The 15,281-nt window shown below is 40.4% G+C and overlaps 1 protein-coding gene across 1 annotated transcript; it reads left to right on the forward strand.

Annotated features, from left to right (window-relative positions):
* Window positions 1-766: 766 nt before the first annotated feature.
* cdc20 (cell division cycle 20 homolog) lies at window positions 767-13,040 on the forward strand. The gene is made up of 11 exons (XM_036556251.1): window positions 767-920; window positions 2,522-2,717; window positions 5,384-5,523; window positions 5,634-5,745; window positions 7,130-7,255; window positions 7,334-7,530; window positions 7,618-7,712; window positions 9,292-9,508; window positions 11,507-11,632; window positions 11,729-11,846; window positions 12,775-13,040. The coding sequence occupies exons 2-11, from the start codon at window positions 2,528-2,530 to the stop codon at window positions 12,942-12,944; spliced, it is 1,491 nt and encodes a 496-aa protein (XP_036412144.1). The 5' UTR covers window positions 767-920; window positions 2,522-2,527; the 3' UTR covers window positions 12,945-13,040.
* Window positions 13,041-15,281: the final 2,241 nt, after the last annotated feature.

Genomic DNA, 15,281 nt, shown 5'->3' on the forward strand with positions numbered 1-15,281 from the left:
TAGTTCAGGACTGACTTTCTCTCTAACCTATTGGTAACCAGCAAAGACACTTTCTCTGGATAGACAAAGCACTTTTTTAAGTCGCTCTGGATAAGAGCGTCTGCTAAATGCTGTAAATGTTATTATTATTTAATATGTGGCTTATTTGTTTAGACAGCCGAAGATTAACCAAATTATTTTTTTAAACCAGGCATTTGCACAGGTTGTCACTTTAGATAATACTACTACTACTACTACTACTACTACTAATAATAATAATAATATTACTTATATATTATATATTATTGTTGTTGTTGTTGTTGTTATTATTATTATTATTGTTGTTGTTGTTATTATTATTATTGCTGCTGTTGTTGTTGTTGGTGTCTAAAATGACAACCTGTGCAAAACTCCAGGTAAAAAAAAATCTTCGGTTGTCTAAATTAATTTACTCTAAAAGGGCCCACTATTTTTCCTTCGTTACTGAAAAGACTTTTATTGCTCAGTCTGGTCTAACCGCATTATCCAACTTGACCACTAGAGGCAGCCAAACCCTGCTCAGTTCTAACACGAGCACAGCCGTAGAGAAAGAAAGGGGAGGCCGGTTCTTGCGTCATCGCTTTAAAGACAGGACCGCCTCCCGTAGCTCCACCAATCAGCGTCGGGGATTTTGTGCAGCTGCCGTGGCAACGAGCAAAATAACTGTTTGAATTGACCAATCAGGGCGGCGCGTCCGGGCATTTAAACCACTCATAGAGCTCAGCACCAGATCTGATTTGTGCCGTTAGTGGAGCCGCAAGAGCCGGAGAATCAGAGAATCAGCGAATCAGAGAATCAGCGCGGACTGTAAACTTGGTTTCAGACTCCCGAACCGCTTTTTACCCAACAGCTGCTGCTGGAGCACCTCCTGCTGATACACCGGGCGATTTAAGGCGTTTGGGGTGAGTTTAGAGACAATATAAAGCCGCTTTTGTAATCATTTGTAACCACTTCGCGTTAGTTAAAGGGCAACTCCACCACTTTTTCAAAAGTTCCACATAATTAAATGGTCGAGATGTAAACAAAGTCAGTTAGCTGGAGCGGTTTGGTGTGAAACGCTCTGTTCTAGAGAAACTTAGCGACTCAGAACTGTTCACAGTGGTGGTGATAGGAACCAGACGTCTACCTCTAAAAGCTCCCTCACAGAAGGTTATTAACCTAACACTAAGTGGTTATGAAGAGGCTGTCTGGTATGAGACGTCGTTTTGTGATAGTTTTGAGGATTTTGGCCTTAAAATCCGTTCATGTTGCAGGGATACATGCAGGGCGTTGTGAGGCCAAAGAAAACCTAAGCTAGTTATTATTTCTGATTTTCCATTATTTTCCCATCAACATTCCATATAATCTCAGAAGACTCGTGTAGATTGAGAGTGGTTTGGTGTGAAATGCAGTTCTCGAGAAAATTAGAGTCAAAATTGTTCACAGTGGTGGTGATAGGAACCAGACGTCCGCCTCTCATAGAAAGGGCACTTAGGTGATGAGGTTTTGCCCTAATACGTATTGTTAATGCATTTATTTTAAACCATCCATGATGGAGGGACGCATGCAGGACATTGTAAGGCAAAACAGTCCTCAAAGAAAACTTATTTCAGATTTTGCACTGTTTTTCCATCATCAACATTCCATATAAACTCAGAAGACTCGTTTTGGTTCACTGGTGGTTTTGGATAGTAAATAATGTCTATTAGTGTTGTAGTCATGGTGACCCCTGGTTCCTATCACCACCACTGTAAAGACATCTGAACAATTTCACACCAAACCACTCTGAGTGACTCTGTTTACATCTCACACACTGAAATATGCAGAAACTTTGAAAAGCTGGTGGAATTCCCCTTTAACTAACCCGCTCGCCTGAGCGTTCACGTGCTTGGAGTCTGTGGGTTTGAGAACAGTTAACCTAAAGGAGAGTTCCACCAACTTTTCCAAATTGTTGCAAGAAATTTTAAAAGCACACGACAGAGAACATCTGAAACTTAACATGTTATTCCAACTATGTTCAGTGTAGACATGCATGTATGAAGACTGACCAAATACGGATGTCGGACAGTCTAGATAACAATGAATTCTGGAAACCATTCAAATGGTTCCATATAGCGCACATGTTCTGCTTTTGTTATGAGGTCAAGCTTGTAACAATCAAAGAACCCTTTTGGTGCTATATAGTACCACTTTCAAAAAAGGTTCTACATAGAACCATATACAGCACATTCTCCATCAATCTGAAGAACTATTTCACCATGCAAAGAACCTTTTAAGCATACAAATGGTTCTATATAGAGCTCACTGTTCTAAATTGAACCATTGCCTTTACTAAAGAACCGCCTTGTAAGTGTGTAAAAGTGAGGTCACAGATTTGGGCACGGACGTTTTGATGTTTACAGCTAAGATTTTGGTGACTATTGACTTCTATTGTGTTGGCAATGTTGGCTTTCAGCGCTGAACTAAAGGAGCCCAATTTCTTTAACTTCTTTAAAGCTGTTAACCTCTCCTTTTCTCGTTGCAGTGCATCATGTCCCACTTTGGATTTGAGAATGACATCCACAGCGTCCTGAAGCTGGACATGCCGATAACAAACGCTCCGATGGCCAGGTGGCAGAGGAAGGCCAGCACGTCCACTTCAGCGCACACAGGCGCTTTGTCACCCAGCAAAAGTGCCAACCGGTCGCTGAGCTTGTCCAAAACCCCCAGCAAAACGCCAGGTACAGAGTCCGTCAAACAGCTTGCGCTTCCCCTTCAGTTTTAGATGTTCATGCTCTGTCCTGAACCTATTAATGTCCACATATGGAGCTTCTGTGAGTTTGCCTGAGCACAAACATGGCTTTCTCCACCTTCAGTGGCTTATTGAGACTGTTTTAACCCACTCTTCAGCTGATATTATGTGGACTAACCCTAAAAAGCTTTTAGGATCAACTTTTCTTTGTCTAATGCTAATTATGCACTAGATGACTTTGAAGAGAGATTGGGGATCTTGCAGGGTTGCAACTAGATTTGAGACCTCGAGTGTTCTATTGCTTTTATACAACAGTTAAAAAACGAGTAATAAATTAATAAACTGGGTCGTGAACGCGGCGTTTAATGTTTTAATGTTCGCAGTTCCTTCACCAAATTATAGTTCCTTAACGAGCAGCTTGTTGTTATGTCAGAGTAACGAGCTCCGCCCACTCGCTGCACAGCCAGCAGTTCGTTCTCCAGCTCCTCACACTAAACTCCCAAACTGTCATCACCACTGAGCAGCTTTTCAGTCGGCAGCTGAGACAGAACAGCAGCTAAACAACCTGGAATCAGCCGGAAATTGACCCAATACCATTCGCCAAACGTGTGGTCTGATCTTCAGAGTCTGACCAAATCAGACTGAGCCACAAAACTGCCGCAATATCAGGTTCAGCTCAGTTTTGTCAGTTTTTGCCAGATCAGTATTAATGTTGTTTTGTTCCAGCCAGTCTGTAAAGCATCTTACAGCCCATTTAGTTTGGCGAATGGTATTGGGTTCATTTCTGGCTGATTCCAGGTTGTTTAGCTGTTCTTCTGTCTCAGCTGCCGACTGAAAAGCTGCTCAGTGGTGATGACAGTTTGGGAATTTAGTGTCGTCTCATCTTCAGAGTCTGACCAAATCGGCTGTCGGTCAAATGTGATCTTAAGTGTCCATTTTCTGTTTGTGGCAAAGTAAGAAGTAAAAACGTTCAAATGGCTCCTACAGCTGTCAAAGTCGTTGCTTAGTAATGGCGTCTCAGCGGAGTGGTAGTGTTTTGTGGAGGGGGAAAAAAAAAGTGATGTTATGGTGAAATAACAGCACAGTTAGAACGCCTCTCAACCAATCAGCTTGCGTGGCTGGAACTAACTGTTGTATAATAGTAGGTAATTCACTCACCCTCAGACGTGTCCTTCAGAAAGTGTAGACTGAGTTCTCTTTGAATTCTCTTTGAACACATTCGCAAAAGTCAGGTTTGTCTGCTTGTCAGGGCCGTTTTACAGAAACTTCCTAAGTTAAAATTTTTCTCAAATCAGTATTACGGAAGCAAATCTTACCTTGATTTAGGAATCTTATTACAGCATCTTTTCTCCAGTTAGGAAATCTTAACTCACTCAAAGTCGACAATCAATTGTCATGTCTGTTACCTAGCAACCGACCTTACGCACACAGCTGAAACAAACATGTAATCAAGGTAATCGTTAGTTAGCCAGACAGCTAACGTTAGCTACAGTTACTGATTTAAAAGGAGAAATAAAACTAAAGCGCTAAACTGAAGGTTAATATTGTTTCAGCGCCCCCTGCTGTTTCAGTCGCCGTTCCCCAGTTTCGGTCTCCATTTCCCAAACACTTTAGCCAAGCACGCTAATGTTATTCCTCCTAATAAACGGACACACGTTCAGCTCCGTCTCCTCGTTATTCACCACCATCACTAATATTTCATCAACATTAACACACGAAGGTCATCAGAGGGACGGTGGAGGTCGAGTCTGCAGCGTCTGAGAGTTTGAGTTAGAAAAGAGAAACCCTCAAGTCAAAGCGCCGTTTTCAGTGTAGATAAATGTGGCGTCATTATGCTGGTTATAGTGAGCTGTGCTGCCGATCACTGCACAAAACAATAGAAACAGATGGTTAAACAAGTTAAGATGCTCTGGAGTTTATCTTAAAGTTATGAAAATATTTAGGATATTTTGGCAACTTAGGATGTTTCTGTAAAACCATTTTCTTATCTGGAAATAAGATTATAGACTTAAACTGTTCTGTAATTGCTTCTGTCCCTAACTTCAGTCTTAACTGAAGTTGCCATGACAACAAAGCAGATAAGATCTCAGATCTCAGCCCCTGAAGCACAGTTTGTCGTGAAATGTCCTTCTGCACGTTGTGTGCAATTACACGCTTCCACCAGAGAGGGCTCCAAATCCCCAAATCCTACATGGTGTTGCTTGAATTTATATTGAAGACTGAGGTGAAATGTGGAAATCAAAGGGTTGTTTCAGGGGCTGAATTTTAGAAACTGGAGAACTGCAAATATTCAAATTATGTTCAAATATGACTTGACCATGTCTTGGGGCGCTTAGTGTGATCAAAGGGGAAATTCCACAGATTTTTCAAAGTTTCTGCATAATTGAGTGCTTAAAGTAGTCTTTCAGTGGTTTGATGTGAAAAGCTCCTTTACAGTGGTGGTGATGGGAACCAGAAGTCAAGTCTTATTTACCATCCAAAAATCAGTGAATATAGCTGGGTGCGTGTTATAAAAACCTATTCCAAACTATCGACAGTATCAGGCTTCAGGCAGTGAATTCAAAACCATCTCATGTAGTAACTTTTTGTGAGGGCGATTATAGATATGTGGAGTTTTTCCTCTGAGAATTGACTAGTTCTGTATATTCCAACCAGGGAAGAACGGCAAGACGCAGAGCACCCCCTCGAATGCCGGAGGAGACCGATTCATCCCCGTCAGAAACGCCAAGCAGATGGATGTGGCGAGCTTCCTCCTCTCTAAGGAGAACGAGCCAGCTGAGGAGAGCACATCTGCAGTAAGGCCTTCCACAAATGTCACTGTTTACCAATCAAGTCTGTTCTGCTTTTAGGATCCATATTGCTGTTAGATCTTAAAATTGTTTTTTATTTTCCCTTAAAACTCCAGCAGGCTAATCAGCAGGCTAATCAGAAGGCTTGGTCTGTAACTCTAAATGGATACGATCTCGAGGAGGCGAAGATCTTGCATTTAGGAGGAAAGCCGCTTAACGCTCCCGAAGGTGCGGTCCATTTAACGTGGTGCTTGAGTGTTGAGGGCTTTGGAAGGCAATGCACACATGTTACTTTCCTATAGCAACTGGCAGAATATATGCCAAAATAAAAAGCAGAGGCTCCGTTACATTTTCACATTGCCAGACTTCTTTACTGAAACAGTACATGAGGACTTGTAGTTTCAGAAAGAAATGTGTTTTTTGTTTTTTTTTCCAGAATTTGAGTACAGTCTACCTTGAAATGTGAAGAGCAAACATGTTTACTTTCCTTGCTTGTTTGTATTTACTTACTTTCCAGAAGTAGCAAAGTAAGCAAGATCACACTTAAACACTAAGCGTAACTTTTCCTGAATACTGCATAATTGTGTTTTGGCTAAGTGTTTGTCTCACAGTTCAGCGTATTGGTGATAGAGGTGCATACATTGAGGTCTGATTTATAAAATGATTGTGTTTACCAGCAGTTATGCTATTAATTAGTTTTGTCTACTGTATCTGTACAATCTAACTCGCGTCTGATAGGAGTAATTTTATTTAAACACTAAAGGAAAGAACACTAAAGAACAGGGTATAGAGCCTGCCCTAACTTTAAATAGGTAAATTTGTGATTAAGGCCCAATCCCATTTATTTTTACCTCTCTTCCTTGCCCCTTGGAATTGAGTTACAGGGTAGTGGTTGAAATCTTCCCTCTGAAATTGGACCCTCAAATAAAGAGCATTACTTCATTAACAGCTACCAGCGCTGCTCTGTAGGCGGCCCTGCCAGTCTGCAGTGACAGCAGAGGAGGGTGAAGTTCAGCTCCTCACTGCTCCTCACATTTTCCCGTTCCACCTTAAATGGAGCACCAGTTACATTCTGGCACTTCAGGCATCAGAACTGCTGGACTATTTAAGGTGGAATGGGAAAGTTAGCTAGCTAGCTAGCTAGCTACCGAGACATTAGCATACTAGCTTTTTCATGCTTGTTATGAAGAAAAGGACCATAATACACACATTTGTGGGTTTCTTTGGTCTCTTGTGCCCCAATAACACTGGAGTCTCTGGGGGGGGAGGAACAAAACTCAGTTTGGAGGGTCATGTAGCCCTAACACTTCACCCTACTGCTCTGTCTCAAGAATCGGGACACCCTACCCCTAGACATCAAGGTGCAAAATGGAGGGCTAAGGGCTCAGTGGTAGGGGCGAGGGGTGAAACGGGATTAGGCCTCAGTTTTATTTGTGAAATGGTGAAAAATGAAGGATGACCATGGATGTTTGTATCGTGGTTTCTGTCTGTTTTAGAACTGTTACACTCCTACAGGCTACATTAAAATAAATAGGCAACTTTAGTTTGAAAGCTGGTGGCAAATTCAGTGCTTTTGAAGAACCAATTAAACGGACCCAATCGCCTCCCACAGGTTACCAGAACAACTTGAAAGTGCTCTACAGCCAAGTGCCCACACCCGTCTCTATGAAGAAGAGCCGCTACATTTCTTCAGCTCCAGAGCGAATTCTGGATGCTCCTGAGCTCAGGAACGACTTCTGTAAGTTCCAGTTTCTAAATCTTTCACTCCATCTTACTGTCAGGTCTGAGTTTTCACTTCATCTCTCGTTTTCCTTAGATCTGAACCTGATGGACTGGGGACGGCAGAACCTGCTGGCTGTGGCGCTCTCAGAGCAGGTGTACCTGTGGGATGCTGCTCAGGGGGACATCACCCTGCTGAAGAAGATGGAGGAAGAGAACAGTTACATCTGCTCTGTGTCTTGGAGCAAAGATGGAAACTTTTTGGCCATTGGAACGAGCACCTGCAAAGTGGAGGTGGGTGTCTGGCTTCGTTTGTGCAAACATTTCTTCCATTTAAGCTTCATTTTGTGACTGACCTCCTCCTCCTCTCTGCTCCCGAAGCTGTGGGACGTTCAGTATCAGAAGCGTTTGCGCTGCATGGACAGCCACACCACCAGAGTCAGCTGCTTGAGCTGGAACGATCATGTCTTGTCCAGGTAAAGTCGGCTTCACTCCACAGCTACAGGCGAGTCTCTCTAAAGAGCCGCATCATGGAAAAATCAACATCACTTATTAAAATCAGATTTTATCTTTAATTCTTTAATGTTTGTGCACTCGAGTAATCAGTTAATGGGGAAACGCTGGGCTGACGTGAATCAGGCAGTGATCAGATTTCTGCTTTGCAACTGGCTAATAGTCACAGAATAAGACGTGACATAACTGCCACACCCGTTCACACTGAAGATATAAAGATCAGTGCTTTTTGAACGAGGCACAATACAGGGCAGCCAATCAGAATAGAGCTCATGTCGGCCTTAAAGGCACAATAGCAAACGTAACTTCTACACAGGCACAAACAAATTCTAAGGGTTAATGAGAGGAAACACTCAAAGGTAGTAAACTTGTCACTGGGGTGGAACCCTCAAGGCTCCATCTCAGTACCTTCAGTCAGGGAACATAACTGAACCATAATCCACTGAAATGATATGTTCTAAGCTGTACTGACTCCACACACCCCGTCTCGTCTCCAGGCTTTTATTTTACTGTTCTGTTTTAAAACATTCGGTTATGAAAAGGTACAAATACGAACTTTTCACCTAGAAAAACTTATTTAAGGTTCACAATCAGACCTTAAAACCACTGTTGTACCTTTGAGGGAACATTTACACTGTTTGTACCTTGAGTGATAAATGTACCTGAACAGAACCTTTATTTCTAACAGTGTAGAAAATGAGCACAGAAATGAATTGACTTTTTAGTACATAAAACCCCACATATTAAGTGTAAATAAGACGAGGAAAAACTTCAGGTGGGAAGCAGATGGTGTGTTTTTTTTTTTTTTTTTTTTTTTTTATTTTGTATCCGTGTTTAATATCGTACCTCTTTTGATTGATTAATCCTCAAACTGCTCTATTTAATCTTGTTCAGAGTTTTTTCTGGGTCCTTTCACCCTCATGATTCTCATTACAAACCTGGGATTTGAGGTGTGCGTGTTGTGGCAACGTAGTAGTAGTAGTAGTGGTAGTAGTATCTGGTCAATTATGTCTTCACTTTTTTTGCAATCAAAAACTGAAGGTACATTTTGCTGGTAGCTCAGTACCCTTAAAGTGACTGATTTAAAAAAAAAAAAAAGATAATTAAGTGATTTGACACTGAGTTTTATCTATACTGGAAATTGCCAATGCCATTCTATAGATGAAAATAAATAGAACTTGAACTATTTAATTGAAATGGATTTAATGATTTTGAGCCATTTTGTTTTTTTTTCTTATCTCAGATATTGCTACAGTTAATGTTCTCCATGTCCTGGGAATTATTTTGTTTCCCAGTCAAATACATCTGAGGTAAAACCCAATAAACATGTGAGGGCTTTTATAGGATGTCAGTTTGGTGTATTATGGTATGGTCACCTACACGCCCAATTTAAAGCTTTATTTGATCTATATCTCAAACAAATTAAACTGGTCATTCACCTAAATCGACTCAATCTGGAGAAATCAGTTCATCTGTACGGTTTCGGGAAGATCAAGCTTTGTTTTAAAGGTTCATTTTGGTCCTGTTTCTTTCCTGCTACAGCGGCGCCCGCTCGGGTCTGATTCATCAGCATGACGTCCGTGTAGCAGAACATCACACGTGCACTCTGAGGGGGCACACGCAAGAGGTCTGCGGCCTCGCCTGGTCTCCGGACGGGCGGTATCTGGCCAGCGGGGGGAACGACAACACAGTGAACGTTTGGTCAGGTGCCCAGCAAACCGGAGTGCATTGCTTCACTGAGCACGAAGGAGCTGTCAAGGTGGGCACATATATATAAATCTGTCTTTAATAAGCCGGCTGTTCACTTCAAACGACAAAAGACCACAATCAAACTACTGCCCAACAATCATGTGACATGAGGACTAGTCAACAAATGATGTAGTGATGAAGTTCTGTTTAGCAGCTGCTGCAGACCTGCAGATCTCAAACCAACATTTTGGCCAAAGTTTTTTTGCTTCTAAAGGTCTTTGACATTTTAAAGTGCGCTGCTTGCTTTCCTGTCTAATTTTGGGCTTTTTTTCATGTGAAAGCACTTTTTATTTATTAATTTATTATGTATTTTTTAAACTAAATGGAACAAACTGCCCTGCTATTGCTTGCGTTTACTCTTATGTGGTCCATTTGACTTATTTCTGCTTGGATTAAAGATTAATTGGCTGGATAATGGAGGTCTGTCTGGCCCCTGGTCTTGTACGTTTCCCCCTGAATTCAACATTTAACGGCCAATTTTTACCCTGTCTCACATTCAGGGGTGTATTTATGTGTAATTAGTCTCTTAAAGGGGAATTCCATTTCTTTTTTGCCAAACTTTCTGCACAATTCAGTATTTTAAGATGTCGGTCATTCAGTGGTTTGGTGTGAAATGGTTCAGAAGTCACCAGTGAACCTACGCAAGTCTTGAGTTTATATGGAGTGTTGATGGTAAAATAGTGGAAAATCAGAAAATAATACATTTTTGCTGGGGACTATTTTGCCTCACAACACCCTGCATGTACCCCTCCACCATAAGTGGAGCTTAAAAATATTTTAGGCCTAAATATTCTCAAAATAACTTCTCAGGCAGTGAATTCATAACCATTTCATGTAGTAACTTTGTGTGAGGGAGCTTTTAGAGGTGGACGTCTGGTTCCTATCACCACCACTGTGAACAATTCTGACTCTGTAATTTTCTCTAGAACAGCATTTCACACCAAACCACTCTGAACGACTCGGTTCACCTTTTAATTATACCGATTTTAGTTTTTTAACTGAAACTTCTGAAAGTCTTCTGAGCTTTATATGGAATATTGATGGTAAATCTGAATTTTCTATGGACCATTTTGCCCCATGTACCCCTCTGTCGCGAATGGATTTAAAGTTGTAGACAAAAATCTTAACTATTGTAAAATGTTTAATGCAGCGTATTCACTTTCATCTAAATGTGAGGATGCTTTTAGAGGCTTTAAACTCTTCAGATGTCTGGCTCCCATCACCACCACTGAGAATCTGGCACTGTATTTATGAATCTCTTGATCTTCATAAATGTGTTTTAATGGAGCATCTAAATTTGTCACTCGGATGCTGCCTCTGCTACTCCTGCACATCTTCGTCTCTTGCTTTCCCCAGTCACCCCAATTATCACTTTTTCCAAGGAGGGTTTTTGTTTCTGTTAGCTGGTTTTTCACCATCACTTAGTTCTTCTTTGTTAATGTTTTTAAAAGCTCGGTTTGATGCATTTCCTCCATTATTGCTCCTCCGAGTGGATTAAATAATGGAAATAACAGTTAATACAAATGAATGTATCTTGCACTTATGGTTAGCTGTAAAATGCACCATAAAATACATAAATTGAGAATTGCATTTAAGAACATTCTTACAAATTTAGTGTTTGTCTTAAACTTAAACAAGGTGTGTTTTTGTTTTTTTTTTCTTAAAGCTTTCATGAATCCAGCAACTGTTTCTTTAGGACGAAGCATTTTATACCACACCGCTCTGAATGGCTTTGTTTACATGTTAACCATGTATGTAGAATTTTGAGAACAGGTGGAATTTCCCTTCTAAAAGCAAACATTTACAAACTAAGTGTTTTAGATTTAGTTGCCTGCTAGCAGAATGATACTGTTTTAATAAGCAAGCTAATTGTCAGCTGTGTTAAAGGGTTAAAACATGGCTGGAGTGCATTTATGTTCTTTTCTCTGGTTATTCCTGATTTTGCCTAATTTATGGGTTCATTACTGCTGCTGTTTTCATGTCCTCTCCATTTGTGTTTTACATTCAGGCTTTAGCTTGGTGTCCTTGGCAGTCCAGCATACTTGCGACAGGAGGGGGCACCAGTGACCGCCACATCCGCCTCTGGAACGTCAACAGTGGCTCCTGCATCACCGCATGGGACACACAGTCTCAGGTGAGGCCCCAGCATCCCACACTGCACACATGTGCACATGAAGCATCTGAAATGTACTAATTTCTATAACTTCTATAATTTTCTAATAACTTTCAGGTGTCATCACTGGTATTTGCACCAAACTACAAAGAACTGGTCTCTGGCCACGGCTTTGCACACGACCAGGTCTCCATCTGGAAGTATCCCTCCCTTGCTAAAGTTACAGATCTTCAAGGTGAGTCCCAGCTCTAATTGCCTAAAACAGTTCACAAACATCCAAGACAGCACCAGGTCTTATTTTGAGTGGAAAAACATTTCCACTGAGGGTGCAAGACTAACAGTGCTCAACCATTTTACAATGTCATTGTTTACATGCACTTAATCTGATAACTGCAGGAAATGTCAGTAACTTGTTCAGTGTGTTTTACGTGCACTTGAGTAATCAGATAATGGGGGGAAACTTCAGGTCTACATGAGTCACAGTAATCAGATTTCTGCTTTGCAACCACTCTAAGATGTGACACTTCTTGAAGCATCAAAATACAGGGTGATTCAAAAAATTCATCTGATTTCAAAATGATTTTTCACTTGTAAATCATTACAGAACAATGCAGTAAACTGTAAATGGTTTAAATGAGCATAAAGTTTATGTAATTTTACAAGGTCTCAGTATGAACCTCCTCCAGCTGTACAGACAACATCAACGCCATAGTCAGATTCATCCCATACTGGATTGAGCATGTCAGGGTGTCGCTGCACTCACAGCTCTTTCAGTGCGATTTCGGAGATCCAGTGTTGTGGAACCAACGACGAACGCTCTGAGCTGTTGGAGCTTCACTGACCACGAAAATCACACTGCACAGTTATGACTGATTCACTCTTATTGAAGTGGAGAACGCAGAACGCTTTCTGCTCAGGGGTCTCATCTCCTCTCAGCCATCTTCTGGTGACAGTTAAACTCTGACCCCCTCTTTCAATTGGATTGTGATTGGTTCCTAGGCACCTCACGGTGGTAAAAATGTGGCGCTTTGAAATCGGATGAATCTTTTTGAATCACCCTGTACTCTTCACAAATCATTTGGATGGAAATTGAACTATTTACATTCACTGTGCCAGAATGGTCACTTCTAAATGAGTAAACATTGTTCTGCTTTTGACCCTAGGTCATGAGGGCAGAGTTCTGAACTTGTCCCTCAGCCCTGACGGCTCTACGGTTGCCTCCTTAAGCGCTGATGAAACTCTCCGGCTGTGGAAGTGCTTCGAGAAGGATCCCTCCAAAAAGGCCAAACCTGCCGGCGCCAGCAGCAGCATCATCCAGCAGCACATCAGATAGTGCAGGAAGAGTTTTAACGCAGCTGTTCTCTTGTTTACAGATTAAATTATGTATAAAGGAGTTTTTGTAAATTTGAAATAAAGCTTTTTAACCTTAGTTTAATCCTGATTGCATGTTCTGAGTTATGTACAGTTCTTCTGTTGACTTCAGTCCCTGGTGTCTGCAAACGCTAAGGGCTCTTTTTGGAGCGCTGTTGGGACAGAATGGGTCTGGATTTGGTGTTGCAGTTTTAATGTAGGACTGGTTTTAATGACACCTGATCAAACAGTGTAAAGTTTTGCTTTCGTTACCTTGAACAAATCCAACTCTCAGTAATTTTGTAGGCTGCATATACTCTTAAGAGGGTTCTCCAAAGGGTTCTTTAGTAAAGAAAATTGTTCTATATAGAAGCATGGGCAAAGAACCCTGTGCATGATTGAAGGGTTCTTTGCATGGTGAAAGGGTTCTTTCAGATTGATGGACAATGTATGAATGTGCTGTAGACAGTTTTATTTAGAGCCTTTTTATAAATGGTTCTATAGCACCCATAAGCGTTCTTCTATGTTGGTGTCAAGCTTGTAACAATACACTTTTGGGTGCTATAGATGCAAGGGGTTCTTAGTGTTCATGGTTCTATATAGAACAGTTTTCTTTACTAAAGAAACCTTTCAAGTACCATCTTTTTTCAGTGTACTTACTGCCATCTACTGGGCACAAATCAAACTACAGCAGGTGAATTCTGAATCACTAGTTTTCATGAATGTGTCCTATTCTAGCATCTGTGCCCACAAACTTTACTGTACCATGTGTTTTTATATGTAGTGTTATGTATTTTATGCCAAACATTAATACAAATATTTTTTTCTAATGTTTGGAATTTCTTTAGTGGGATAAAGTTCACATTTGGGATTGTCATTCATTACAATGTCTCATGAAATTTGTCATGTACTATTAAATAAATGAGCCAGATTAAAAACCTCAATGTATTTTTGCAAATACCTATTTCAAAGATCTGATCTGTTTCTTAGAATATTTTCATGATTGTCTACAATTTTCATTAATTTCTCTGACCAAGGAAATGTATCTTTGCTAGAGTATCATATCAAATGACCCACCAAGATCAAGAACTATCTTACTAGATAGACTAGAAAGTCTTGTAGGAGTAACAGGAACATCTCTTTCCTGGTTCAGATCTTACCTCACTGTTCGCTATCAGTTTGTAAATGGCAAATCATCTGTTCTTACAAAAGTAAAGTATGGTGTTCCACAAGGCTCCGTTTTAGGGTCTCTGTTATTTACATTATATATGCCACCACTGGGTACCATTATCAGTAAACTGCATCAATTTCCTCTGCTACACTGATGACACTTTATATATATTTATAAATAAAATTATATATCTCAACCAAAAGTGATGATGCACTTCAGCTTAATAAGATTGAGGACTGTATAATAGACATAAAAGACTGGATGTTGTAGTAGTTGACTACCATAATGCACTGCTGTCTGGATGTTCCAGTGAAGCATTTTAGGACCTTTGAAAAGCTCTGCATAGTTAGTTTTTCAGTTAAAAAACTAAAATCTGTATAATTAAAAGGTGAACCGAGTTGTTCAGAGTGGTTTGGTGTGAAATGCTGTTCTAGAGAAAATTACAGAGTCAAAATTGTTCACAGTGGTGGTGATAGGAACCAGACGTCCACCTCTAAAAGCTCCCTCACAGAAAGTTATTACATGAAATGGTTATGAATTCACTGCCTGAGAAGTTATTTTGAGAATATTTAGGCCTAAAATAAAATAAAGCTCCACTTATGGTGGTGGGGTACATGCAGGGTGTTGTGAGGCAAAACAGTCCCCAGCAAAAATGTATTATTTTCTGATTTTCCACTATTTTCCATCATCAACATTCCATATAAACTCAGAAGACTCGTGTAGGTTCACTGGTGGTTTTGGATAGTAAATAAAATGTCTATATTTGTGTTGTAGTCATGGCGACCCCTGGTTCCCATCACCACCACTGTAAAGACATCTGAACCTTTTCACACCAAACCACTCTGAATGACTCTGTTTACATCTCAGTGTCATAATAAGGCCATATATCAAATATAAAAGAAAAGATGTGCCACGTCTTCATGGATTTCATCGTTTAAATTTTCAGATTGTGAAAGCACATACAAAACGGTCAAGTGGTCATCAATGTAATGTGAGATACAATAGCTATGCATACAGTCTTTATACATTGTATACATAATGTTCAGCCTAGCACTATAAATAGGCATCAGAATTATATTTAACATAAAAAAGTTTATTTTTTAAGTTACATAGAATGAAAAGCAACTCATTACATCAATCCCACCTATT

Source organism: Colossoma macropomum, unplaced genomic scaffold (genome assembly GCF_904425465.1).
Source record: "Colossoma macropomum unplaced genomic scaffold, Colossoma_macropomum, whole genome shotgun sequence".
NCBI classification, from domain to species: Eukaryota; Metazoa; Chordata; class Actinopteri; order Characiformes; family Serrasalmidae; genus Colossoma; species Colossoma macropomum.